The sequence below is a fragment of the Anomaloglossus baeobatrachus genome, chromosome 3, assembly GCF_048569485.1.
Source record: "Anomaloglossus baeobatrachus isolate aAnoBae1 chromosome 3, aAnoBae1.hap1, whole genome shotgun sequence".
NCBI classification, from domain to species: domain Eukaryota; kingdom Metazoa; phylum Chordata; class Amphibia; order Anura; family Aromobatidae; genus Anomaloglossus; species Anomaloglossus baeobatrachus.
Genome location: NC_134355.1, coordinates 675,676,981 through 675,704,783, shown reverse-complemented (window position 1 = coordinate 675,704,783; position 27,803 = coordinate 675,676,981). Strand labels below are relative to the sequence as shown.

The 27,803-nt window shown below is 49.0% G+C and overlaps 1 protein-coding gene across 1 annotated transcript in view; it reads left to right on the top strand.

Moving 5' to 3' along the window:
- Positions 1–27,803, top strand: part of EXTL3 (exostosin like glycosyltransferase 3) — a 60,581-nt gene that overhangs the window by 32,110 nt on the left and 668 nt on the right. The window contains exon 3 of the mRNA XM_075341627.1: positions 24,591–24,718. Coding sequence (XP_075197742.1) covers positions 24,591–24,718 — 128 coding nt within the window. The remainder of the gene's footprint in view (positions 1–24,590; positions 24,719–27,803) is intronic.

The window sequence follows — 27,803 nt, the reverse complement described above, 5'->3', positions numbered from 1 at the left end:
CCCGCTAATACACTGCTTTCTTTTCAGCCCATATTCTTTCTTTTTGGCTTCGAGTGCAGGGCTCTTTGAAAGGTTTCAATATCCCCCAACTGTATAACTAGGGTTTGGTATAATTGCTAATTCGGGTGGGTAGTGGGATCATGTGTCTTATACTAAATAACTCCTCAAAAGTAGATTGCAACACATCATCCTTTTAAGGGCCACGAGAAGAGGGGCTAGCTAATCTGCTTCTTACTGTTCAGTCCCTCCTCTTCCTTTCTGGCTCCTCGGGGGCGGGGCTCTTTAAAAGGTTTTATTATTCCCCAGCTGTATAATTCGGGTTTGGTATAATTTAAGCTTTGGGTGGCGAGTGGGATTGGAGATTTTACGTCCTAGAGCTCTGCTACTTCCCGATCAACAACATCTGTAGACGTGAGGTCACCAGCCCCGCTCACAACCCCATACCGGATCACCCCTTTTTGTAGGGCTTTCATATTTATATCGTCTTTAGAGAAGATGATGCACAATTAGACGTTTTTATCTATGGAAATAAATAAGACCCGTAACTAATCCGCTCTCCATCACAGATTCGACGGCTTTTTTTTTCTCCGTAGCTTATTCCCTGAAAGCCGTCAAGGTTGCTTAGTAACAAAAGTGCAAATGACTTGAGATGAAGCCGCTTCTGACGAGTTTAGCGAGTGCAGGAACTTGCGGTGTCAGCGGTCTGCGTAGTATTTCTTGTGTAGCGTGCTCCTGTAGGGCCGCCATGATTTTTACTTTCTCGCTGCGCCCAAACAAGCGGGCGTCCCTCTAGTACGTGGGTGCCAGGATGGCGGGATCCCAGCGTGTTCGCAGATGAGAAACCACGGGGTTACTGCTTATTTACAGGCAAATTTTACATTTTCCACCTAATAATAAAATTGGGGGATCCCTGGATTAAGCTCGATGTGGCTATGGCAACACCTACAGGGTTTCCCAGTCATCTGTTGCAGAGGCTAGGCAGATCATGACTTATAGTGCTTGTCCTAGCCAGGATACTAATGTCAGATAAATCTGCGCCCCATTATTGGGATTTACATCTAACTTGAGAACGGGGGGGGGGAGAGGCTCCTGCTGCAACTAGTTATCCTACGTCTAGTCACGGGACATATCCTGGGACACATAGATGAGATTTTTTTTTCTTTTTTTTTTCAGGTTGCGTTGAAATTTAAGACAACGGGATCGAAAAATGATTAGACAACATGTTTCTGTGAAATATATATATATATATATATATATATATATATATATATATATATATATATATATATATATATATATATTTAATATAATATAAATATATATTTATAATGTATTAATTTTATATATTTATATATATGATAAATATATTATAAATATATATAATGTATGTATTTAATATATGATATATATTTAATTATATATTTTTGGGGCTGTGCATCATAGGCATTGCAAAGATGGAAGGAAAGAGGGTCTTCAGTAGGCTTCTAACTAATTTCAATGCAAAAAGGGGCTAAATTGGCCACCGGGAAAGCATGCCGAACCCGGATGGCTCCACTGTCAATACTGGCTCCATTCGCTGCTGTTAGAGGCAGGTGTTGGCTGTATAGCGCAGCCAGCACCCGGCGTGTGTGATGCAGGCTCAGCTCCAAACACTGTTGCCCTGCGTCCTCCGGTAAATCATTCTGTACTGAAGAATTCCTTTAAGCTGCTTGCGATTGAGAAAGCAGGGTTTGGACAGTCCCCTAGCATCCCCGAAAGTTGGTAACAGAAGGATGCATAAAATAGGGATTGTTGTCCTCCCGCTTTCCTTAAATGTAAATCCTCAGTCACTAATTTACTTTGTAATCTGTTCAGGAAACTGCCAATGACCTGAGCTGTAGTTGCTCAAAAGTCATAGGTCATGAGCCTAGTAGAAGTTGGTCCTAGGTCGTGAACTTGGTGGTAGTCGGCCATAGGTCATGAACTTGGTGGAAGTCGGCCATAGTTTGTGACCTTGGCGGTAATTGGCCATAGGTCGTGAACTTGGTGGTAGTTGGCCCTAGGTCGTGAACTTGGTGGAAGTCGGCCATAGTTTGTGACCTTGGCGGTAATTGGCCATAGGTTGTGAACTTGGTGGTAGTTGGCCCTAGGTCTTGAAATTGGTGGTAGTTTGCCATAGGCCATGAACTTGCCGGTAGTTGGTCCTAGGTCGTGAACTTGGTAGTCGGCCATAAGACGGGAACTTGATAGTAGTTGGTCATAAATTGTGAACTTGGTGGTAATGGGCTCTAGGTCGTGAACTTGGCGGTAGTGGGCCCTAGGTCGTGAACTTGGCGGTAGTGGGCCCTAGGTCGTGAACTTGGTGGTAGTGGGCCCTAGGTCGTGAACTTGGTGGTAGTGGGCCCTAGGTCGTGAACTTGGTGGTAGATGGTCATAAATCGTAAATTTGGTGGTAGTTGGCCCTTGGTCGTGAACTTGGCGGTAGTCGGTCCTAGGTCATGAATATTGGTAGTCGCAGACAAAAGCGAAAAACAAAATGGGAAATGTTGCTATTGCTCCACAGTGCTGGGATATTCACTGAACCTGTACCAAAAGACGACTGAACACCCGGCGCCATTCATTCATGTTATCTAGACAGAGGAGAGTCACTGGAGGAGCAAAGTACAAGGGCCGGGGTGTACGGTGACCGCAGCGCCGGGTTTATGGCTGCCTCTATCTGTCCAGAATCCGTCACTATGTAGTCAGCACTCTGCAATCACTGCTCGGACCCTACAAAGCGAGCACCGGCTTTTCTGCTTCAATCAATCCCGTCATTAATACTACAAGGTGCCCTGGATAAGCAGATCTGCTGCACAAGCCTCTGCCCATCAGTAGCACATGTTCATAGCGCACAGCGCCCCCGCAGGAAATAGGGAGCATTACAGAGTTATCCAAGCACTAGTCTGGGTATTCAGGACGTGGGAGATATCGGTGGGCGGCCTATGGACATGTGTATTGTGGTTTACGGAGACAGCGGACCTCGTCCCATACACAGCGCTCTGCCTCTACGGCCAGAGACCGACAAGAGGAGCCCGATGGGCAACATCCAATATACAAAAGTGTGGAAAACCTCTACAGGCACCGATCGCTGCAGATATTCTACAATAGGAAAGCAGCTGCCGCCATTGTCCACTGGTAACCGCTGTCTTCTCACAACAATGAGGCCGGCGCTCAGCTCATTTATGATTTAAAAAATGTTCATAGCTTGTAAATCTCATTTACACAATGTCCTGGCAGAGAAAACGTTTATTACATGTCCACTGCCAACAGCGATTTACTACCCGTGATATATAACAGCTTCACTGTTGTGTAATTTGAGCAAGAATATAACTACTATAATACTGCCCCTATGTACAGGAATATAGCTACTATAATACTGCCCCTATGTACAAGAATATAACTACTATAATACTGCCCCTATGTACAAGAATATAACTACTATAATACTGCCCCTATGTACAAGAATATAACTACTATAATACTGCCCCTATGTACAAGAATATATCTACTATAATACTGCCCCCTATGTACAAGAATATAACTACTATAATACTGCCCCCTATGTACAAGAATATAGCTGCTATAATACTGCCCCTATGTACAAGAATATAGCTACTATAATACTGCCCCTATGTACAAGAATATAGCTACTATAATACTGCCCCTATGTACAGGAATATAGCTACTATAATACTGCCCCTATGTACAAGAATATAGCTACTATAATACTGCCCCTATGTACAGGAATATAGCTACTATAATACTGCCCCTATGTACAAGAATATAACTACTATAATACTGCCCCTATGTACAAGAATATAACTACTATAATACTGCCCCTATGTACAAGAATATAGCTGCTATAATACTGCCCCTATGTACAAGAATATAACTGCTATAATACTGCCCCTATGTACAAGAATATAGCTACTATAATACTGCCCCTATGTACAGGAATATAGCTACTATAATACTGCCCCTATGTACAAGAATATAGCTACTATAATACTGCCCCTATGTACAAGAATATAACTACTATAATACTGCCCCTATGTACAAGAATATAGCTACTATAATACTGCCCCTATGTACAGGAATATAGCTACTATAATACTGCCCCTATGTACAAGAATATAGCTACTATAATACTGTCCCTATGTACAAGAATATAACTACTATAATACTGCCCCTATGTACAAGAATATAACTACTATAATACTGCCCCTATGTACAAGAATATAACTACTATAATACTGCCCCTATGTACAAGAATATAACTACTATAATACTGCCCCCTATGTACAAGAATATAACTACTATAATTCTGTCCCTATATACAAGAATATAACTACTATAATACTGCCCCTATGTACAAGAATATAGCTACTATAATTCTGCCCCCTATGTACAAGAATATAACTACTATAATACTGCCCCTATGTACAAGAATATAACTACTATAATACTGCTCCTATGTACAAGAATATAACTACTACAATACTGCTCCTATGTACAAGAATATAACTACTATAATACTGCTCCCTATGTACAAGAATATAACTACTATAATACTGCCCCCTATGTACAGGAATATAACTACTATAATACTGTCCCCTATGTACAAGAATATAACTACTATAATACTGCCCCTATGTACAAGAATATAACTACTATAATACTGCCCCTATGTACAAGAATATAACTACTATAATACTGCCTCCTATGTACAAGAATATAACTACTATAATACTGCTCCCTATGTACAAGAATATAGCTACTATAATACTGCCCCCTATGTACAAGAATATAACTACTATAATACCGCCCCTGTTGTCAGTATAGACCTTGTCATGCATTTGATTGCAGTGTGGGGCTTCTGATGTCTCAGCACAGCATATTCTGTGGGATCCGCAGTGACTGCAGGACGACCTGTCCGCGGCCTCAGTCTAATTATACGCTATATTCTGATATTTCTGTCTTTGCGGTCCACATTTAAAGCTGCGCTCTCGTTCGGTCTTGTATTTTTAGCACTTCCTCGGCGCGGGGACATGTATGTTGTGCTCTATTTTAGAGCATGTTTTAATGGCGCTATATCTGGCCCAGATGTGGTGCGTCTTACAGGATTGTGTCCTGTGTCTTAAAGGAGCCCTGCAGTCATCAGTGCTGAGGCCTGGGGGGAGGCTTTAATGTGAGTATGCTCCTTTGTCTTGCAGCCTGCTCCCCCCCCTCTTGCTTTGCATTGTGTGTCTCTTGCTTAGATTTTTGGTTGAAGGGGTCTTGAACTTCACTTTTGTCCAGGTGCCATAGTCTAAAGGTGATAGTTTGTCACTTTAGTTTTGTGGGAAAGGAAATTTAGTTATTTTTCTATTGACCCCATGCTTAGCCTGTGCTTATTTCCAACAGCCAGCGTAAAGAAGCGGTGCTGCAGTATAAAGCATGGGAGTGGGGCTGACCTGAATCCCTGAGCACAAGAAATTTTATATTTGAGCTCCAGTTATTATTGCTACTAAGCAGAAGGTGGTATTTAGAGGATATAGAAAGAAAATGCATTCACAATTCTGCAGGCTTCAGAGCTGAAATCTCCCAGCATTCCCTGCTTTTTCAGTGTCTGCACTGGGGAATAGGGATGTTCCCTTGTAGGAACAACGAATCCCCCCCCCCCCCCCCCCATTCCTACATTACAGAAGAAAAACTGTTAGGTGCATGAAGACCAGCTTACTGACGGTTTCCCTGTCTACATTTTAATCTGATTAAAAAATTCCTCCGGCCTGTCTGCGTTATTTTCAGGGAAATCCTCTGTGTAGGTGAGATGAGATGAGCCGGTATGTGATGCAACCTGCTGCAGTGGAATTTGGTAGGGTGTGTAGATATCCCGCACGTCAGTATCCGCCGGCGAGTCTGGGAAAGTAATGTTATCCTGCAGGCTATGGAAGTAATGCGATACCAAGTCTCCGCTCCTGTGCGAGATCCTCAGCTGTCCTGGTGCATGGTGAGGAGGCTGCTGGGCAATGGGGAGGCTGCTGGGCAATGGGGAGGAGGCTGTAGAATGGGGAGGCTGCTGGGGTGAGGAGGCTGCAGAATGGGAAGGCTGCTGGTGTGAGGAGGCTGCAGAATGGGGAGGCTGCTGGGGTGAGGAGGCTGCAGAGGTGAGGAGGCTGCAGAATGGGGAGGCTGCTGGGGTGAGGAGGCTGCAGAATGGGGAGGCTGCTGGGGTGAGGAGGCTGCAGAATGGGGAGGCTGCTGGGGTGAGGAGGCTGCAGAATGGGAAGGCTGCTGAATGGGGGAGGCTGTTGGGGTGAGGAGGCTGCAGAATGGGAAGGCTGCTGGGTTGAGGCGGCTGCAGAATGGGGAGGCTGCTGGGGTGAGGAGACTGCAGAATGGGGAGGCTGCTGGGCAATGAGAAGGCTGCTGGGGTGAGGAGGCTGCAGAATGGGGAGGCTGCTGGGGTGAGGAGACTGCAGAATGGAGAGGCTGCTGGGCAATGAGGAGTCTGCAGAATGGGGAGGCTGCTGGGCAATGAGAAGGCTGCTGGGGTGAAGAGGCTGCAGAATGGGGAGGCTGCTGGGGTGAGGAGGCTGCAGAATGGGAAGGCTGCTGGGCAATGAGGAGTCTGCAGAATGGGAAGGCTGCTGGGGTGAGGAGGCTGCAGAATGGGGAGGCTGCTGGGCAATGAGAAGGCTGCTGGGGTGAAGAGGCTGCAGAATGGGGAGGCTGCTGGGGTGAGCAGGCTGCAGAATGGGAAGGCTGCTGGGCAATGAGGAGTCTGCAGAATGGGAAGGCTGCTGGGGTGAGGAGGCTGCAGAATGGGGAGGCTGCTGGGGTGAGGAGGCTAGAATGGGAAGGCTGCTGGGGTGAGGAGGCTGCAAAATGGGAAGGCTGCTGGGGTGAGGAGGCTGCAGAATGGGGAGGCTGCTGGGGTGAGGAGGCTAGAATGGGAAGGCTGCTGGGGTGAGGAGGCTAGAATGGGAAGGCTGCTGGGGTGAGGAGGCTGCAGAATGGGAAGGCTGCTGGGGTGAGGAGGCTGCAGAATGGGAAGGCTGCTGGGGTGAGGAGGCTGCAGAATGGGAAGGCTGCTGGGCAATGAGGAGTCTGCAGAATGGGAAGGCTGCTGGGGTGAGGAGGCTGCAGAATGGGAAGGCTGCTGGGGTGAGGAGGCTGCAGAATGGGAAGGCTGCTGGGGTGAGGAGGCTGCAGAATGGGGAGGCTGCTGGGGTGAGGAGGCTGCAGAATGGGGAGACTGCTGGGGTGAGGAGGCTGCAGAATGGGAAGGCTGCTGGGGTGAGGAGGCTGCAGAATGGGAAGGCTGCTGGGGTGAGGAGGCTGCAGAATGGGAAGGCTGCTGGGGTGAGGAGGCTGCAGAATGGGGAGGCTGCTGGGGTGAGGAGGCTGCAGAATGGGAAGGCTGCTGGGGTGAGGAGGCTGCAGAATGGGGAGGCTGCTGGGGTGAGGAGGCTGCAGAATGGGGAGACTGCTGGGGTGAGGAGGCTGCAGAATGGGGAGGCTGCTGGGGTGAGGAGGCTGCAGAATGGGGAGGCTGCTGGGGTGAGGAGGCTGCAGAATGGGAAGGCTGCTGGGGTGAGGAGGCTGCAGAATGGGAAGGCTGCTGGGGTGAGGAGGCTGCAGAATGGGAAGGCTGCTGGGGTGAGGAGGCTGCAGAATGGGAAGGCTGCTGGGGTGAGGAGGCTGCAGAATGGGAAGGCTGCTGGGGTGAGGAGGCTGCAGAATGGGGAGGCTGCTGGGGTGAGGAGGCTGCAGAATGGGGAGGCTGCTGGGGTGAGGAGGCTGCAGAATGGGGAGGCTGCTGGGGTGAGGAGGCTGCAGAATGGGGAGGCTGCTGGGGTGAGGAGGCTGCGGGGCGGTGAGGAGGCTGCACATGTCCTCCTCAGTAGATACAACTTGTATCCAGTCCACACAATGATCTGTGACTCTGGGACCCCGCTGATACACTGTAGCAGACTCTTGTGGAGCCGCCGCTCAGAGATGAATCGATTCCAAACTAATTGGATGAAGTTGAGTTTTCTGATTCGCCAAAATCCTACACTTCAGTGACGAGGCGGCTGCGGGATTCTTCACAGTCAGGAAGTGGTCACAGATTAGAACAGATTATTCCCTCCCGATGTCACCACATATGGCCCAGACACCGGCCGAAGATCCGAGGAGCGGCAGCCACGAGACGGGCCGATAGCTTATTCTTTTAACCCCTTCTTGGCACTCTGCTTCTTATGTGTTGGAAGGAACTGAAGAGACCTCAAAGCATGATAAAGGTCTCTTCGGGGCACTTTTTCTTTTGGAGCAGATTTTATTTATTTTTTGGGGGACCTAATTGAAATTTGGGAGATTGATGCCCCTCTACTTCTGATTTTTAGCTTACGGTCTGCCCTGTATATAACTGAGCAGGACCAGATATTGGAGTAAATTGTAGTCAGACTGTTCTCATTCACTGACAGCAAACGGAACCAGCCTCAAAGTTTAAAAATAAACAAATAACAGTCCCTTCCCGCGTCCTTGATGCTGCCCTGATCGATGGTGCTCCCAGTTATAAGCCTCCAGAATATCACTAATGTGGTAACTGACCGGCTGCAGCGGTCACTGTTATGAGCTGGTAGCCGTGCATGATCACAAAAAATCCCATTAATCAAGAAAAAGCAAAACCACAAGAGTAGTTGGAAACTGAGCTGACCGCAATCCCCTATCTATCGGACAACACTAGAAGTAGCAGTGGGATGTTCCTAACACACCTAGACACCTCGTCACTGCCGGAGAAACTTGCTACACCTCAAAGGTAGAAATGAGGAATCCTAACTTGCCTTGGAGCAGTCCCCAAAGAAATAGCAAGCCCCCAACATGCAATGACAGTGATGTAAGAAATCACAATACACAGAAAATATAGATTAGCAAAAGGTGAGGCCCAACTTACTAGATACAAAAGGATAGGACAGATAACTGATTGCGGCCAGCATAAAACCCTGCAAAAAATGCCAATCTCCTGATAAATAAAAATCCTAAGGCCACATGGTCTCTCCCCCACTATATCAGGTACTCTTATGCCAGACACTTTAACCAGAACTGCAGATATAATGGGAAGAAACAAAATCACAGAACTAATATTTTCTAAAGTGCAAATAATCCAAACATGAACAAGGGAGCAAGCTCCCTTTCTTGCTGGAGGAACTGCCCTGCTCACAAAAGCAGAAAGACAGATCCTCACATACAAGAAACCAAAACAAAGCAACAAGTGGAATATGCAGAAACACTCACAATTAAGCACAGAAACTAGCAAACGTATCTGGAGTAGATTCAGGCACAGGATAAATGGGAGAAACTGAAGGGAAAACTCCCAGCCATCTTCAGAACCAGCAGGAACATTTATCACCGGAAGGCAGAAAATGCTCTCCTAATACACTAGGCTGATCTGCAATAGGAGTTCCTGGATTCCCAATTAACTCCAACACCTGTCTGAGTCACAGATTTAGACTCAGCTTCATTACCATTCCTGGCCACCAGAGGGAGCTCCACTCCAGCACCCACTCTGATGACATTCACAACCGGTCACATGCTGGTATGGACATGGCGCCTGTATGCCCACATCGGGCAGTAAGCGGCAGCCATGCCGGGGCAGGATCTATGAAATTTCACGGCTGAAGTCAATGGAAATCTTGATCAACGGCAAAGGTGTTGTGTGCAGGCAGAGGACAGCGACTCCCATCATTGACTCCTGCTGTCCTTGTCTGTCCGCCATGGTGAGATGTAATCATCGGGAATCCTCCGCCGATCAACCGGATATGTGGAGGATATCCGGTTCTTTCCACGGCTCCTCCGTCCCCCTTTTATTAATATCCCATATGGACCCCTTTAAGAGCAAGTCCTCCAAGTGCATCGTCCATTATAATTGGTAATATTATAGTCGTCTTCACTGACGGAGCCAAATATTTTATTAGCGCGTCCCGGGGTTATGCACATTTTTTTTTTTCTTTGCATCCACATAAATGTTAATGACTCTTAGACATAATATTTGACAAAATCATTCTGCTGCCGATAGAAGATGAGGCTTCTTTATGGCTCGTCAGCTGGAAGGAGACGCAATTAAAGGCCCACGATAATGATTGACACGTCACCGGGCGCTCGTTATCCCCCTCCCCCCACCACCACCTTCAGCCGGGGAAGGCGACGGCGCTCCGACACCCCACTCACTGCAACATCAAACCAAGAATAATTATGCTGAAGACACATGAAGGAGCGAAGTGCCGGCATCCAGGAGACACCGCGCAGATTTATAGCTGGTAAACAATGAATATGGATGTGCCAGAAAACGCTCATTACTAGGGAGCGGGATAATGTATAATAAAGGGGACACATCTCACTGTACCGCTATCCCCCGGTAATAAATGGCGAGAAATCCCCGGAGATGCCAACATCACAGCCCAGACTGCGAGGAAGAACAGACGAGGAGCAGCACTGTCTGCAGGGCCGGGAACGGAGAGTACTACACAGCAGTACCAGTATATAGGGGTTATATTGTTATACATAGGGGACAGTATTATAGTAGTTATATTCTTGTACATAGGAGCAGTATTATAGTAGCTATATTCTTGTACAGTAGGAGCAGTATTATAGTAGCTATATTCTTGTACATAGGGGCAGTATTATAGTAGTTATATTCTTGTACAGTAGGAGCAGTATTATAGTAGTTATATTCTTGTACATAGGGGCAGTATTATAGTAGTTATATTCTTGTACATAGGGGCAGTATTATAGTAGTTATATTCTTGTACAGTAGGAGCAGTATTATAGTAGTTATATTCTTGTACATAGGGGCAGTATTATAGTAGTTATATTCTTGTACATAGGAGCAGTATTATAGTAGTTTATATTCTTGTACATAGGAGCAGTATTATAGTAGTTTATATTCTTGTACATAGGAGCAGTATTATAGTAGTTTATATTCTTGTACATAGGGGGCAGTATTATAGTAGTTATATTCTTGTACATAGGGGGCAGTATTATAGTAGTTATATTCTTGTACATAGGAGCAGTATTATAGTAGTTATATTCTTGTACATAGGAGCAGTATTATAGTAGTTATACTCTTGTACATAGGACAGTATTATAGTAGTTATATTCTTATACGTAGAGGGCAGTATTATAGTAGTTATATTCTTGTACATAGGAGCAGTATTATAGTAGTTATACTCTTGTACATAACAATTTGGGTTTTTGCTATTTCAGTGTCATATATCTAATAACTGATGGACTGAGGAATATTTCTGGATTGAAATGAGGTTTATTGTACTAACAGAAAATGTGCAATCCGCATGTAAACAAAATTTGACCGGTGCAAAAGTATGGGCACCCTTATCAATTTCTTGATTTGAACCATCCTAACTACTTTTTACTGACTTACTAAAGCACTAAATTGGTTTTGTAACCTCATTGAGCTTTGCACTTCATAGGCAGGTGTATCCAATCATGAGAAAAGGTATTTAAGGTGGCCACTTGCAAGTTGTTCTCCTATTTGAATCTCCTATGAAGAGTGGCATCATGGGCTCCTCAAAACAACTCTCAAATGATCTGAAAACAAAGATTATTCAACAAAGTTGTTCAGGGGAAGGAACAAAAAGTTGTCTCAGAGATTTAAACTGTCAGTTTCCACTGTGAGGAACATAGTAAGGAAATGGAAGAACACAGGTACAGTTCTTGTTAAGCCCAGAAGTGGCAGGCCAAGAAAAATATCAGAAAGGCAGAGAAGAAGAATTGTGAGAACAGCCAAGGACAATCCACAGACCACCTCCAAAGACCTGCAGCATCATCTTGCTGCAGGTGGTGTCACTGTGCATCGGTCAACAATACAGCGCACGTTGCACAAGGAGAAGCTGTATGGGAGAGTGATGCGAAAGAAGCTGTTTCTGCAAGTACGCCACAAACAGAGTCGCCTGAGGTATGCAAAAGCACATTTGGACAAGCCAGTTACATTTTGGAAGAAGGTCCTGTGGACTGATGAAACAAAGATTGAGTTGTTTGGTCATACAAAAAGGCGTTATGCATGGAGGCAAAAAACACGGCATTCCAAGAAAAGCACTTGCTACCCACAGTAAAATTTGGTGGAGGTTCCATCATGCTTTGGGGCTGTGTGGCCAATGCCGGCACCGGGAATCTTGTTAAAGTTGAGGGTCGCATGGATTCAACTCAGTATCAGCAGATTCTTGACAAGAATGTGCAAGAATCAGTGACGAAGTTGAAGTTACGCAGGGGATGGATATTTCAGCAAGACAATGATCCAAAACACCGCTCCAAATCTACTCAGGCATTCATGCAGAGGAACAATTACAATGTTCTGGAATGGCCATCCCAGTCCCCAGACCTGAATATCATTGAACATCTGTGGGATGATGTGAAGCGGCTGTCCATGCTCGAGACCATCAAACTTAACTGAACTGGAATTGTTTTGTAAACAGGAATGGTCAAATCTACCTTCATCCAGGATCCAGGAACTCATTAACAGCTACAGGAAGCCACTAGAGGCTGTGATTATTGCAAAAGGAGGATCTACAAAATATTAATGTCACTTTTATGTTGAGGTGCCCATACTTTTGCATCGGTCAAATTTAGTTTAAATGCGGATTGCACATTTTCTGTTAGTTCAATAAACCTCATTTCAATCCAGAAATATTACTCAGTCCATCAGTTATTAGATATATGAAGCTGAAATAGCAAAAACCCAAATTGTTATAAAGAAAAAAGGTTAATATTAATAGGGGCGCCCAAACTTTTTCATATGACTGTATATTCTTGTGTATAGGGGCAGTATTATAGTAGTTATATACTTATGGGGTCAGTTGTGGAGCTGAATTGCTGTGATAATGGAGAAGCCTATATAGATGGGATGGTCAGAGTATACGGTGTGTTGTATGGTGCAGCTGGATATTTCAGTGTGTAGTGATAGTGCGGCTTCCCCACATGCGAGTCGTAGTCCATGCATTGTGTCTGACAACAAGGAATTATTAATAGCTGTTTTCCAGGGGAGATTTGTGGGATTTCTTGAGCTGCAGACACCCGTTAGTTACAATGGAGCAGGAACATTTATTAATTACAGTCCTGGAATCTGCTGAGATTTTGAATCTTTTATCTTTGCTTCTCTGCATCGTTCTGGGCAATGCAAATTATGTCAGAGAAGCAAGAGACATCTATATATATAATTGCCTTATTCTGTCTGTCTGTCTGTCTGTCTGTCTGTCTGTCATGCTCCAAAATTGTGTCCTTACGGTGACACAAAGCTGATTGGCCGCTGGGCTCGCCATGGCCCCGCCCCCCCACACGGATTGGCCGCTCACCCAGGCTGCGCCCCCACACGGATTGGCCAGCCGCTCGCCCAGGCTCCGCCCCCCCCACAGATTGGCCTCTCGCCCCGGCACCCTGCAGGCATTGGCAATTCAGCCACGCCACGCCCCGCCCCCCTCACGCAATGCACGTTAGCTCTGGCCCCACCCCCTCCCTCCCCCCGCGCATTTCTCTAACTGACACGGCTGTCACGGAGGTGAGTACGGTACTCCCTAACCCCCCCCAACCCCCCCCCCCCCCCCCGGCCCCCGCTCCCAAAGGGGTGGTGTGGATACTCGCATGGTTACAAGCGCTGTCACGGAGGTGAGTACTGTACTCCCTCCCCCTCCCCCGGCCCCCGCTCCCACGGCAGTGGTGGGAGTGGTGTGGATACGTTGGTAACCATGCTCGCATGGTTACAAGCCCATCAAGGTCCTGCTGCGCCGGAAGGTCCACACGCACACACACAAACATACACACACATCAGATCACACTCACACTCACTCTCATACACACCTCACACACACCTCACATCGCATCCACATACTCACGACATCCTGGGATATCGCTTGCTTCTCGGCGGCGAAAATGTGCTGTTGTGATCTTCCAGGACCTGACGGAGGATCACATGGCCAGAAGCATGTGATATCCCCGGATGTTGTGAGTATGAGCGCGTAAGTGCGATATCGTCAGTGTCTGTGTGTGTGAGTGGATGCGATCGGGTGTGTGTGAGTGGATGCGATCGGGTGTGTGTGAGTGGATGCGATCGGGTGTGTGTGTGAGTGGATGCGATCGGGTGTGTGTGTGAGTGGATGCGATCGGGTGTGTGTGTGAGTGGATGCGATCGGGTGTGTGTGTGAGTGGATGCGATCGGGTGTGTGTGTGAGTGCATGCGATCGGGTGTGTGAGTGTCGGCAGAGGAGCAGGGCGTGCTGGAGGAGGCTGGGAGCAGAGAGGCTGATCATGGGGAAGAGGGAAATGCTGATGCTGAAGGAGGCTGGGATGGGAAAGCTGGGAAGAAGGAGGCTGGGAGGAGAGAGGCTGATCCTAGGGAAGGCTGGGGAGAGGAGGCTGATGCTGAGGGAGGCTGGAAGGAGAGAGGCTGATGCTGAGGGAGGCTGGGACGAGGGAGGCTGATGCTTAGGGAAGCTGATGCTGGAGGAGGCTGGAAGAACAGAGGCTGATGCTGGTGGAGGCTGATGCTTGGGGAGGCTGATGCTGGGGGAGACTGGGACAGGAAGGCTGATGCTGAGGGAGGCTGGGAGAGGGAGGCTGGGAGGAAGGAGGCTGGGAGGAGAGAGGCTGATCCTTGGGAAGGCTGGGAAAAGGAGGCTGATGCTGAGGGAGGCTGGAAGGAGAGAGCCTGATGCTAGGGACAGAGACGCTGATGCTGGGAGGAGAGAGGCTGATGCTGCGGGCAGAGAGGCTGATGATGCGGGTAGAGAGGCTGATGCTGGCGCAGCATGGCGGATGGAGCACGTTTGGTAATGCGCAGCATGGCGGATGGAGCACGTTTGGGAGTGCGCAGCATGGCGGATGGAGTACGTTTGGGAGTGCGCAGCATGGCGGATGGAGCACGTTTGGGAGTGCGCAGCATGGCGGATGGAGCACGTTTGGGAGTGCGCAGCATGGCGGATGCAGCACGATGGCGAGTGCGGAGTATGGCGGATGGAGCATGTTTGGGAGTGCGCAGCATGGCGGATGGAGCACGTTTGAGAGTGCGCAGCATGGGAGATGGAGCACGATGGGGGGTGCGCAGCATAGGGGATGGAGCACGATAGGGAGTGCACTGCATGGGGGATGGAGCACGATGAGGAGTGCCCAGCATGGCGGATGGAGCACGTTTAGGAGTGCGCAGCATGGCGGATGGAGCACGTTTGGGAGTGCGCAGCATAGATGATGGAGCACGATGGAGGGTGCGCAGCATAGGGGATAGAGCACGATGGGGAGTGCGCTGCATGGGGCATGGAGCACGATGGGGAGTGTGGAGTATGGCGGATGGAGCACGTTTGGGAGTGCGCAGCATGGTGGATGGAGCACATTTGGGAGTGCGCAGCATGGCGGATGGAGCACGTTTAGGAGTGCGCAGCATGGGAGATGGAGCACGATGGGGAGTGCGCAGCGTGGCGGATGGAGCACGATGGGGAGTGCGCAGCATAGGGAATGGAGCACGATGGGGAGTGCGCAGCATGGCGGATGGAGCACGTTTGGGAGTGCGCAGCATGGCGGATGGAGCACGTTTGGGAGTGCGCAGGATGGGAGATGTAGCACGATGGGGGGTGCGCAGCATAGGGGATGGAGCACGATGGAGAGTGCACACCTCCCCCCAACACACACACACACACGCGCGCGCGCGCACTGCACAACACACCACACACACACACTGGAAACCACAAACAACTGCCCTACACAGACACCCACACACAGACAACGCTGCACACACAAATATACGCACATACCGCACATATATATAACAAAAATCATACATGAACTACACAATACGTAAATTCTAGAATACCCGATGCGTAGAATCGGGCCACCTTCTAGTACGGAGATAACACTGCTGTCCTGGAGCTGCGGGCGGCTGTGACCGGCCAACCTGCCCCAGAGACCGTGGCCAGAACAGAGAGGGCTATAACCGGAAACAGTCAGCAAGTATCGACATACACATCCCTGTAAGAGCTGAATCTTGGCAGCATAGAAGGGAATACAGGAAGTGACTAGCAGAATAGTGAGTGCAGCTCTGGAGTATAAGGCTTTGTGCGCACTAGAACTGTGAAGTTTCTCAAGAAAATTTCTTGAGAAACCTCTGGGAGTGGAAGATTTCCGGACCTCTGGAAAAAATCCACACCAAATCCGCGGTAAATCCGCATGCGGATTTGCCGCGTATTAGCCGCGAATTTTCCCGCAGGTTGTTCTCTGCGGAGTTTGCAGGCTGTACTGCCGAAATCCGCAGGGTACCTGCGGAAAAGAATTGACATGCTCATTTTTTCAAGAAATTTTCTCAAGAAATTCTTCTCAAGGAAATTTCTTGAGAAAAATCCATAGTGTGCGCACAGCTATTTTTTTTTCACATACGATTTGCTGGGAAATGTCTGCACAAAGATTGCAGACATTTCTCAAGAAATTTCCGCGGCAAATCCGCGGGTAAAACGCACTAGTGCGCACATAGCCTAATACAGGAGGTAACTCAGGATCAGTACAGGATCAGTAATGTAATGTATCTACACAGTGACTGCACCAGCAGAATAGTGAGTGCAGCTCTGGAGTATAATACAGGATGTAACCCAGGATCAGTAATGTAATGTATGTACACAGTGACTGATCCAGCAGAATAGTGAGTGCAGCTCTGGAGTATAATACAGGAGGTAACTCAGGATCAGTAATGTAATGTATCTACACAGTGACTGCAGCAGCAGAATAGTGAGTGCAGCTCTGGAGTATAATACAGGAGGTAACTCAGGATCAGTAATGTAATGTATGTACACAGTGACTGCACTAGCAGAATAGTGAGTGCAGCTCTGGAGTATAATACAGGAGGTAACTCAGGATCAGTAATGTAATGTATCTACACAGTGACTGCAGCAGCAGAATAGTGAGTGCAGCTCTGGAGTATAATACAGGAGGTAACTCAGGATCAGTAATGTAATGTATGTACACAGTGACTGCACTAGCAGAATAGTGAGTGCAGCTCTGGAGTATAATACAGGATGTAACTCGGGATCAGTAATGTAATGTATGTACACAGTGACTGCACTAGCAGAATAGTGAGTGCAGCTCTGGAGTATAATACAGGAGGTAACTCGGGATCAGTACAGGATCATAACAGGGAGTGCAGCTCTGGGGCATGACACAGAATAAGTAATATTTATTTCCAAAGTGATAAATTAGATGTATTAGTCATGTAAAGTGTAAGTTGATAATTAGAAATGTCCGTGCCCGTTCATGTTGTTTTCGGTGGATGTCTTCGGGGTTGCGGGATTTGTGTTTCCCGGTAGCGTCCTCCGCTGATGGTCCTGTTAGGCTATGTGCGCACTAGAGCAAAATACCCGCGGATTTACCCGCGGATTTGCCGCGGAAATTTCTTGAGAAATGTCTGCAATCTTTGTGCAGACATTTCCCATGAAATTCTATGAGAAAAAAAAAAAGCTGTGCGCACTGGTGCGGATTTTTCTCAAGAAAGTTTCGGTGCGGAAATTTCTCGAGAAACTTTCTTGAGAAAATGAACATGTCCATTAAATCCGCAGGTATCCCGCGGATTTCTGCAGTACAGCCTGCAAAAATCCGCAGGGAACCACCCGCGGGAAAATCGCGGCAATTTCGCGGCAATTTCGCGGCAATTCCTCGGCAAATCCGCGGTAAATCCGCATGCGGTTTTGCCGCGGATTTTTTCCGGAGTTCAGCAAATCTTCACTCCCAGAAGTTTCTCGAGAAGATTTTCTCGAGAAACTTCACATCTCTAGTGCGCACATAGCCTTATACGGGATAATGTCGTCCTATTATTAGACTTCCCGTTTTGCGGTTTCCTCGGAGACTGACACTAGATGCGCTGTATTTCGGGGCGGTGTTATATTTGGGGTCAGCCGGGTGACGGCCCCTGATGGTCGCGGTGTCTGCCTCCTGTACCGGGTACCTGCATCAACCGACATAATATAGGAGACGGCACAGAGGGGGGGCCTGCGGGGGGATTACAGCTCCAGGTCATTTTTAGATTTGCTTGTTAATGAGCCCCTCTGTGCAGTGTATGTCACCGACGTCTTGCTATACCGATACGGGGGGAGGGGTCCTTCCGCTAATTGCCTTGTATAAGGCTCATACACCTGGGGGGCGGCTATTCGCTGCTGGAAGTCGCCAGCTCTTGTAAATCTATCAGGGCAGTCGCCGGTTTTGCAATCTGTAGCTGCTGGTACTTGCAGGGCGGTGGTCGTTCTTTTAGGTAAGGAGCACAGGAGCGTGCCTCATTCCAAATTCTCAATCATTTAGTAGCCAACGAGGGGCGCAGGGGCTCCGACCATGGCCGTCTTAAGAGCCGCAAAGCTTACAAGCTCCTAGGAAACGGTCTGGTTCTGATAGAACGCTGCCGTGGTCGGTAACCTAGGCAACGGACAGTAAACTGTAGAAATAAAACAATACAAGGTTCTGGATACAAAACATTGGACAACACTTTTTAATATGATCCTTCTGTGTACGGCTGAGCTGTTCCTTACATGCAAGACAAATGTGAAGAAGCTGAGCTGCAGTGTAAAGCATCAGGGATGCAGAGATTTGAAGCCTGGGTTCTGAATGGGAAAAGTAATTATGGTAATTTCAGAACCATAAGGAATCGTTTTGTTTTTTTTCCCCCCCTTCCAGATGATTGTGTTACCCCAGCCGTACACATGTGATTGTGACTCCTCCGGGCACGTGCTTGTGCGGCGCTGCCAGGTTCGGGCTCCTGATTTATATCGCTGCGTCCGGCGGTGATCTCCTGGCATTGAGCTGATAACATGGCGAATTGTGTGCGGCCCTGGCCTCACATGAAAGGGCCTCTTGGTGACGTGGCTCATAAGTGGGGGGCCAGTAACCGGTCTCCGTGACCTTTCAGCGCACGCTCCATGTTTTGTATGTGTTCTGCAAATACTTCAGGTATTCAGGGACAGGTGATCTGATCGCTTTTTAACCCTTTGGTTGCTGGCCCGGTCAGCCATGCTTTATTACATCATGGCCGACTCGTGGGGTGTGTGGGGGGGGGGTGTAGATTATTGTGTCCCCGGTTTGAAATGGTGCTGTAAGCAAAGGCATTAGATCTGAGTATGCGAGTGCCTAAGAAACTGGCCTCCTCTGATAGACTGCAGCGGAGGCCGGTAACCTAGGCATTGAACGACGGTACACTAGAGAATTAGGAACAGGTTAGTCCTTGAACAGAGAGGTAAATCGTAAGGCTGCTTGATTTTACAGACACTTTGCCGTTTTCCTCATTTTATAGTTTTGACACTATCTCTGTTTGCTGTTGGTGAATGTGATCAGCTCCGCATTAATCCCGGCCGCCTCCTGCTCACAAACACCGGCAGGTTGTGGTTTATTTGGTTTGAAACTGCATCAAATTGTTACATGATAGGCACAGGAACAGAAAATAAAGACTCCGAAAAGCACAACATGACCGTTACATTGTGTCCGTGTAGCTGGACCTGCCTCGAGGATCAGATACAATGTATCAAATTATCACAGAGGATCAGAAACAGTATATCAAACATCACGGGATCAGATACAATGTATCAAACAATCACGGGTCAGATACAATGTATCAAACATCACGGGATCAGATACAATGTATCAAGCTATCACAAGATCAGATACAATGTATCAAACATCACGGGATCAGATACAATGTATCAAGCTATCACAAGATCAGATACAATGCATCAAACATCACGGGATCAGATACAATGTATCAAACAATCACGGGTCAGATACAATGTATCAAACATCACGGGATCAGATACAATGTATCAAACAATCACGGGTCAGATACAATGTATCAAACATCACGGGATCAGATACAATGTATCAAACATCACGGGATCAGATACAATGTATCAAACAATCACGGGTCAGATACAATGTATCAAACATCACGGGATCAGATACAATGTATCAAGCTATCACAAGATCAGATACAATGTATCAAACATCACGGGATCAGATACAATGTATCAAGCTATCACAAGATCAGATACAATGCATCAAACATCACGGGATCAGATACAATGTATCAAACAATCACGGGTCAGATACAATGTATCAAACATCACGGGATCAGATACAATGTATCAAACAATCACGGGATCAGATACAATGTATCAAACAATCACGGGTCAGATACAATGTATCAAACATCACGGGATCAGATACAATGTATCAAACAATCACGGGATCAGATACAATGTATCAAACAATCACGGGATCAGATACAATGTATCAAACAATCACGGGTCAGATACAATGTATCAAACATCACGGGGTCAGATACAATGTATCAAACAATCACGGGATCAGATACAATGTATCAAACAATCACGGGTCAGATACAATGTATCAAACATCACGGGATCAGATACAATGTATCAAACATCACGGGATCAGATACAATGTATCAAGCTATCACAAGATCAGATACAATGCATCAAACATCACGGGATCAGATACAATGTATCAAACCTCACGGGTCAAATACAGTGTATCAAACCGTCACGGGATCAGATGCAATGTACTAAACTGGAACGGGGGTCAGATACATTGTATCAGTCACGGGTTCAGATGCAATGTATCAAGCAGTCACTGGTTCAGATGCAATATATGTAGCCGTCACGGGTTCAGATGCAATGTATCAAGCCGTCACAGGATCAGATGTATCAAGCCGTCACTGGATCAGATGCAATGTATCAAGCCGTCACGGGATCAGATGCAATGTATCAAGCAGTCACGGGATCAGATGCAATGTATCAAGCAGTCACTGGTTCAGATGCAATATATGTAGCCGTCACGGGTTCAGATGCAATGTATCAAGCCGTCACAGGATCAGATGTATGAAGCCGTCACGGGATCAGATGCAATGTATCAAGCAGTCACGGGATCAGATGCAATGTATCAAGCAGTCACGGGATCAGATGCAATGTATCAAGCAGTCACTGGTTCAGATGCAATGTATGTAGCAGTCACGGGTTCAGATGTATCAAGCCGTCACGGGATCAGATGTATGAAGCCGTCACGGGATCAGATGCAATGTATCAAGCCGTCACGGGATCAGATGCAATGTATCAAGCCGTCATGAGGATCGGATGCAATGTATCAAGCAGTCACGGGATCAGATGCAATGTATCAAGCCGTCACGGGATCAGATGCAATGTATCAAGCCGTCACGGGGTCAGATGCAATGTATCAAGCCGTCATGAGGATCGGATGCAATGTACTAAACTGGAACAGGGATCGGATACAGTATAACAAACCGGCACGTGGATCAGATGCAATGTATCAACCGATCAGAGTTTGGATTTTCAGGAAGTTTCCCACCCCCGACTGCAAGCAAAGATCGTACATAGTAAAAAGAATATAAATGTGATTATCCTGTAAAGGGAATCGGGCACCAGGTTTTTGCTCCCCCATCTGAGAGCAGCACAATGTAGAGACAGAGACCCGGATTCCAGCGATGTGTCACTTAGTGAGCTGTCTGTCTCCTCTGCTGTAGATCTAGCAGTTATGCACAGCTCATGAATATGCCGGACTACCTGCGCACGCCAAGTAGTCCTGTATTGATAATGTCCTGCTGATTAATCAGTGATTTTATCAAACCTACACTAAGCAGCTCCGTAAGTGACACATCGCTGGAATCAGGATCTCTGTCTCTACATTGTGCTGCTCTCAGATTAGGAGGCATAAACCTGTTAACTGTTTTCCTTTTAAGATCTTCACATGCAGGAGTGCGGTCTCCCCATAACAGGTAGCAGATGCTCTGACAGCCGGTGTGGGGGTCCGTCTGTCCACTGTTAGGGGAGGGTGGGGGCCCGTGCCGGGGGCTTCTATTGTGCTCCATTGTCCTCGTTTTCCTCTCTCAGGCACTGATGATTTTGTGAATGAGCAGAGAGTTTCCGGCCCGTGGGACGCTGTGGCCTTCTCTCATATCACTAATATGGATGAGGCAGAGGGATAATGAATGTAGAATTGCTCCCTCCAGCTGGAAATGCCAGGCAGAGCAGTCACACCATACAGGAGGCATGCTGTCCAAAAGACAAGCGCCCGCATGTACAACCCCAAGAATCAGCGGAATGACAGTGTGACGCTGATCTCTGCTGCTAAACTGCTGCCTCCTCTGCAAAGACCTGTGCCTGCAAGACTGCAGTGGGGGGGTGATTATTCCCTGCAGGGCAGGGGGTGATTATTCCCTGCAGGGCAGGGGCAGGGGGTGATTATTCCCTGCAGGGCAGGGGCAGGGGGTGATTATTCCCGGCAGGGGCAGGGGGTGATTATTCCCTGCAGGGCAGGAGCAGGGGGCGATTATTCCCTGCAGGGCGGGAGCAGGGGGTGATTATTCCCTGCAGGGCAGGAGCAGGGGGCGATTATTCCCTGCAGGGCGGGAGCAGGGGGTGATTATTCCCTGCAGGGCGGGAGCAGGGGGTGATTATTCCCTGCAGGGCAGGGGGTGATTACTCCCTGCAGGGCGGGAGCAGGGGGCGATTATTCCCTGCAGGGCGGGAGCAGGGGGTGATTATTCCCTGCAGGGCGGGAGCAGGGGGTGATTATTCCCTGCAGGGCAGGGGGCGATTACTCCCTGCAGGGCAGGAGCAGGGGGCGATTACTCCCTGCAGGGCAGGAGCAGGGGGCGATTATTCCCTGCAGGGCGGGAGCAGGGGGTGATTATTCCCTGCAGGGCGGGAGCAGGGGACGATTTATTCCCTGCAGGGCGGGAGCAGGGGGTGATTATTCCCTGCGGGGCAGGAGCAGGGGGTGATTATTCCCTGCGGGGCAGGAGCAGGGGGTGATTATTCCCTACGGGGCAGGAGCAGGGGGTGATTATTCCCTGCGGGGCAGGAGCAGGGGGTAATTATTCCCTGCGGGGCAGGAGCAGGGGGTGATTATTCCCTGCGGGGCAGGAGCAGGGGGTGATTATTCCCTGCGGGGCAGGAGCAGGGGGTGATTATTCCCTGCGGGGCAGGAGCAGGGGGTGATTATTCCCTGCGGGGCAGGAGCAGGGGGTGATTATTCCCTGCGGGGCAGGAGCAGGGGTTGATTATTCCCTGCGGGGCAGGAGCAGGGGTTGATTATTCCCTGCGGGGCAGGAGCAGGGGTTGATTATTCCCTGCGGGGCAGGAGCAGGGGTTGATTATTCCCTGCGGGGCAGGAGCAGGGGTTGATTATTCCCTGCGGGGCAGGAGCAGGGGTTGATTATTCCCTGCGGGGCAGCAGCAGGGGGTGATTATTCCCTGCGGGGCAGCAGCAGGGGGTGATTATTCCCGGCGGGGCAGGAGCAGGGGGTGATTATTCCCGGCGGGGCAGGAGCAGGGGGTGATTATTCCCTGCGGGGCAGGAGCAGGGGGTGATTATTCCCGGCAGGGCGGGAGCAGGGGGTGATTATTCCCGGCAGGGCGGGAGCAGGGGGTGATTATTCCCTGCGGGGCGGGAGCAGGGGGTGATTATTCCCTGCGGGGCGGGAGCAGGGGGTGATTATTCCCTGCGGGGCGGGAGCAGGGGGTGATTATTCCCTGCGGGGCGGGAGCAGGGGGTGATTATTCCCTGCGGGGCGGGAGCAGGGGGTGATTATTCCCTGCGGGGCGGGAGCAGGGGGTGATTATTCCCTGCGGGGCGGGAGCAGGGGGTGATTATTCCCTGCGGGGCAGGAGCAGGGGGTGATTATTCCCTGCAGGGAGGTAGCGGATGGGCAGGAAAGTTCTAGTATATTATGGAGTTTTCTGCACGTGATCGTCCACTCTTCCTGGGTCCACGTTTCTCTGTTTATTAGTGTGAGGTTATTTTAGGCAGCGCAGACCCCCCCGAGGTCTCCAGTCCTCGCCTCTTCCAGATCGGAGCCGGCCGCCCCCTGCGTTCCTGGCGTGTTTGGCTGCATTCCTTACATCGGTCCTGTGTCATCCGGGGTCAATAAATCTTCTGCTCCAGGTTTTACTACTTACCTGCAGCTACAGGCCGTCACCTGCCGCATGGCCGCCCGTCAGCCTCCAGCGTCCGTCTCCGCTGATTTCCCATGGGGGTCCCTGCTGGAGCGGCGCTCGCTGCCGGACACCAATGGCTTCTTGTGTAATGTGGGGGGTAGGTCTGTGCGGCTCCGCTGGGTTCCCTGATTGATGCCGTTCTCGCCCTTCTTGGCCTGATGATGATATTTTTTCATAGTGCAGAGTAATAGGGCAGAAGTGAGAGGAGCGCGGATATAGTCACGGCTGCGCGGCGCTGACTGCAACCCCCCACCACCACCGGCATAAGGACATCCAGCCATGGCAGGGTCAGACCCCATAACAGAAGGCCATCAACCGCAATCACACTCAAATGGCTGATAACAGAGAGCACTAACCTGCATTTCATTACACCATAGAATTTTGGTTATGGAATATCCTGGTTACCGTTTATGTGCAGGCAAGATGGGACGTGCAACAAATGTATATCTTTTACCTGTATACACCTATAAGTGGTTAGTGTGAAAGTTGCCTCTATAGCCCCCCATGTGGGGTCAGGTTTAGTGTCTCCTGTGTAATAACTGCGTCCCCCTCCCCCAGGTGGTGCGCACCGAGAAGAACAGTCTGAACAATCGCTTCCTTCCCTGGGATGAGATCGAGACTGAAGCCGTGCTCTCCATCGACGACGACGCTCATCTCCGGCATGATGAGATAATGTTTGGCTTCCGGTATGTTTTTACACACAATTATAAATACATGACTGTATTATACTCCAGAGCTGCACTCACTATTCTGCTGCTGCAGTCACTGTGTACATACATTACATTACTGATCCTGAGTTACCTCCTGTATTATACTCCAGGGCTGCACTCACTATTCTGCTGGTGCAGTCACTGTGTACATACATTACATTACTGATCCTGAGTTACCTCCTGTATTATACTCCAGAGCTGCACTCACTATTCTGCTGGTGCAGTCACTGTGTACATACATTACATTACTGATCCTGAGTTACCTCCTGTATTATACTCCAGAGCTGCACTCACTATTCTGCTGGTGCAGTCACTGTGTACATACATTACATTACTGATCCTGAGTTACCTCCTGTATTATACTCCAGAGCTGCACTCACTATTCTGCTGGTGTAGTCACTGTGTACATATTACATTAGTGACCCTGAGTTACATCCTGTATTATACTCCAGAGCTGCACTCACTATTCTGCTGGTGCAGTCACTGTGTACATATTACATTAGTGATCCTGAGTTACATCCTGTATTATACTCCAGAGCTGCACTCACTATTCTGCTGGTGCAGTCACTGTGTACATACATTACGTTACTGATCCTGGAGTTACCTCCTGTATTATACTCCAGAGCTGCGCTCACTATTGTGCTGGTGCAGTCACTGTGTACATACATTACATTACTGATCCTGAGTTACCTCCTGTATTATGCTCCAGAGCTGCACTCACTATTCTGCTGGTGCAGTCACTGTGTACATATTACATTAGTGATCCTGAGTTACATCCTGTATTATACTCCAGAGCTGCACTCACTATTCTGCTGGTGCAGTCACTGTGTACATACATTACGTTACTGATCCTGGAGTTACCTCCTGTATTATACTCCAGAGCTGCGCTCACTATTGTGCTGGTGCAGTCACTGTGTACATACATTACATTACTGATCCTGAGTTACCTCCTGTATTATACTCCAGAGCTGCACTCACTATTCTGCTGGTGCAGTCACTGTGTACATACATTACATTACTGATCCTGAGCTACCTCCTGTATTATACTCCAGAGCTGCACTCACTATTCTGCTGGTGGAATCACTCTGTGAATACATCCTCCTCCCTCTGCTGATTTTTTGCCATGTTATCCAGGGTTACACTGTGGCCCGGTTGTGCTGATGTCGGTCACCTCTGAGGTCCTGGCTGCCGCTGCAGTCTGTATCTTTCTGGCCTTCTATTACTTTCTGTACGTCCCTGCAGGGACTTGTGTTCTTTCCCTATCACGTTCCTGTAGTCAGAAGGGGCCTCACGCTGAGATCCCGCACTGCCCTCTGGTGGTGGAGCCCCAGCGGTGCAGCTCTGCGGCGATCGTACGAGCCATAGCGGAGATTTACCATGGACATGTCTGTACACTGTTCTGCTCAGCGCCAGGTTCCTCTGTTGAAATTACCCTCGGCCATATAATCTTATTGCCAGCGCTGCGTGGGAGACAGAAACATGGCCGGGCCGTGTCGTAACTCTCAGCTGGAGGCGAGAATAAATGTGAGATTGTGTAAGCGGAGAGGAGGACGGATGAGAACAGCGCACACGGCGGGGGGGAGACTTCACGGTGCCCCCAATGATCTGTAATCATTCACACTCCCATCATGGTGGTGCCACATTTATGCAGTTGGGGGGCGGCAGCTAATACTAAAATAACACATAATAGCAGGCAAAGAAATCATATAAACACCGCACAGATCACACACCGACTGTTTCCTGCCAATATTCTCATTTTTGGTTAAAAAAAACCCAATCTGCAACAAAAATGCAGAAATGAACATATCCCTAAAGGGCCCCCCAGGATTGGGAAACCTCGGATAATGATCTATTGTCAGCACATATTCAGCTCCGTGGGGGTCAGACGGTACCCCTCCCCGAAGGGAGGAGGGGGCGCTGCATGTAAGGGAATAGAGCGCAGAGGAGGAGGGGGCACTGCATGTAAGGGAATAGAGCGTAGGGGAGGAGGGGGGCACTGCATGTAAGGGAATAGAGCATAGGGGAGGAGGGGGCACTACATGTAAGGGAATAGAGCATAGGGGAGGAGGGAGGGGGTGCTGCATGTAAGGGGATAGAGCGTAGGGGAGGAGGGTGCACTGCATGTAAGGGAATAGAGCGCAGGGGAGGAGGGGGCGCTGCATGTAAGGGAATAGAGCGTAGGGGAGGAGGGGGTGCTGCATGTAAGGGAATAGAGCATAGGGGAGGAGGGGGCACTACATGTAAGGGAATAGAGCGTAGGGGAGGAGGGTGCACTGCATGTAAGGGAATAGAGCGCAGGGGAGGAGGGGGCACTGCATGTAAGGGAATAGAGCGCAGGGGAGGAGGGGGCACTACATGTAAGGGAATAGAGCGTAGGGGAGGAGGGGTGCACTGCATGTAAGGGAATAGAGCGTAGGGGAGGAGGGGGCGCTGCATGTAAGGGAATAGAGCGTAGGAGGAGTGGGTGCTGCATGTAAGGGAATAGAGCGCAGGGGAGGAGTGGGCACTGCATGTAAGGGAATAGAGCATAGGGGGGAGGAGGGGGCACTGCATGTAAGGGAATAGAGCGCAGGGGAGGAGGGGGCGCTGCATGTAAGGGAATAGAGCATAGCGGAGGAGGGGGCGCTGCATGTAAGGGAATAGAGCATAGGGGAGGAGGGGGCGCTGCATGTAAGGGAATAGAGCATAGCGGAGGAGGGGGCGCTGCATGTAAGGGAATAGAGCGTAGGGGAGGAGGGGGTGCTGGCTGTAAGGTAATAGAGCGTAGGGGAGGAGGGGGTGCTGCCTGTAAGGGAATAGAGCATAGGGGAGGAGGGGGTGCTGCATGTAAGGGAATAGAGCGTAGGGGAGGAGAGGGTGCTGCATGTAAGGGAATAGAGCGTAGGGGAGGAGGGGGTGCTGCCTGTAAGGTAATAGAGCGTAGGGGAGGAGGGGGTGCTGCCTGTAAGGGAATAGAGCATAGGGGAGGAGGGGGTGCTGCATGTAAGGGAATAGAGCGTAGGGGAGGAGGGAGTGCTGCCTGTAAGGGAATAGAGTGTAGGGGAGGAGGGGGGCGCTGCAT